This window comes from Conger conger, chromosome 1 (assembly GCF_963514075.1).
Source record: "Conger conger chromosome 1, fConCon1.1, whole genome shotgun sequence".
NCBI classification, from domain to species: domain Eukaryota; kingdom Metazoa; phylum Chordata; class Actinopteri; order Anguilliformes; family Congridae; genus Conger; species Conger conger.
This window is the reverse complement of record NC_083760.1, coordinates 96,004,819-96,006,266: the sequence shown is the minus strand read 5'-3', so window position 1 is coordinate 96,006,266 and position 1,448 is coordinate 96,004,819. Positions and strand designations below refer to the sequence as shown.

At 56.7% G+C, this 1,448-nt stretch overlaps 1 protein-coding gene across 1 annotated transcript in view; it reads left to right on the top strand.

Moving 5' to 3' along the window:
* Positions 1-747, top strand: part of ehd4 (EH-domain containing 4) — a 32,639-nt gene extending 31,892 nt beyond the window's left edge. The window contains exon 6 of the mRNA XM_061250601.1: positions 147-747. Coding sequence (XP_061106585.1) covers positions 147-704 — 558 coding nt within the window. The 3' untranslated portion in view covers positions 705-747. The remainder of the gene's footprint in view (positions 1-146) is intronic.
* The last annotated feature ends 701 nt before the right edge of the window (positions 748-1,448 follow it).

Below are 1,448 nucleotides of genomic sequence, written 5' to 3'. Positions count from 1 at the left end.
GTGTGGGGCTGAGTGTGGGGCTGAGTGTGGGGCTGAGTGTGGGGCTGAGTGTGGGGCTGAGTGTGGGGCTGAGTGTGGGGTGTGTGGGCTGAGTCTGGGGCTGAGTTTGGGGTGTGGATGTCTGACCTCCCTCTCCCCCCCAACAGGAGCAGCTGCAGAATTATGACTTCAGCAAGTTTCCGTCCCTGAAGATGAAACTGATCGACTCGGTGGATAAGATGCTGGCCAATAAGATTGCTGGTCTGATGTCGATGATTCGGGAGGAGGAGAGGAACCAGCCCACACAGATGGTGACGGGCGGGGCCTTCGAAGGGTCCCAGGACGGGCCCTTCGGCCACGGGTACGAGGAGGGGGTGCGGGCGGGGGCCGACGCGGAGGATTGGATTGTCAGCCGGGACAAGCCCAAATACGATGAGATCTTCTACACGCTGATGCCAGTCAACGGGCGTGTCTCCGGGGCCAATGCCAAGAAGGAGATGATGAACTCGCGGCTGCCCAACTCGGTGCTGGGGAAGATCTGGAAGCTGGCGGACTGTGACCACGACGGCATGCTGGACGACGAGGAGTTCGCCCTCGCTCAGCACCTCATCAAGATCAAGCTGGAGGGCTTCGAGCTGCCCAATGACCTGCCTACTCACCTGCTGCCCCCCTCCCACAGGAAGGACCCCACCGCAGACACGCTCTTCAACCACCAGGAGGACTGAGCCCCGCCCTGCCCCGCCCCGCCCTCCCTGCCCCGCCCCGCCCCGCCCTCCCTGCCCCGCCCCGCCCCGCCCTGCCCAGTGCAGTACTACAGACCCATTCTGCGGGGGGGAGGGGGGGGGGGGGCGGGAGTGGTAAAGTGGTCACTGCCATACTTGGTGGTTTATTTTTTTGTTTATTTTTTTGTTTTTTTGGAACAATCATCAATGATGCTCACATAGTTACATACTTTGTCTGTACCACATACACTGTTACTAACCACCGTCGATCACCAGAGATTAACACTCACACTGCACTCACCTGGTGTAGTTACTGGCTGGAGTTGTTGGGTGTAGTTGTTGGGTGGAGTTGCTGGGTGGAGTTGTTGGGTGTAGTTCCTGTTACAGGCAGAATTCCACCTGTGGGTGTGGTGTGGGTGTGGTCCTCACAGTCCATCCATGTGGATGTATGGCACGTGATCAGTGTTCCTCGTAGCGGCTGTGGTTCCAGGTGGATCCACCCTAACACTTCCTGGGCTCTCTGTGGTCAGGTGATCACCCGGTACACCTGGGAATTGTAGTCCAGGTGCACTGCAGCTGCCGAACAGCCACACCTCTTTGTTTCGTTCTCGTGCATTACTGTACCTCTGCTTAGGACTTATGTCCAATACTCTTTCTGTGTTATTGTTTTGTCTAGACGTGCTCCAGAATATCACAAACACCAAAGCAAACAGGTTTTTAGCAATTTGTTAATATGAGAGATAAACC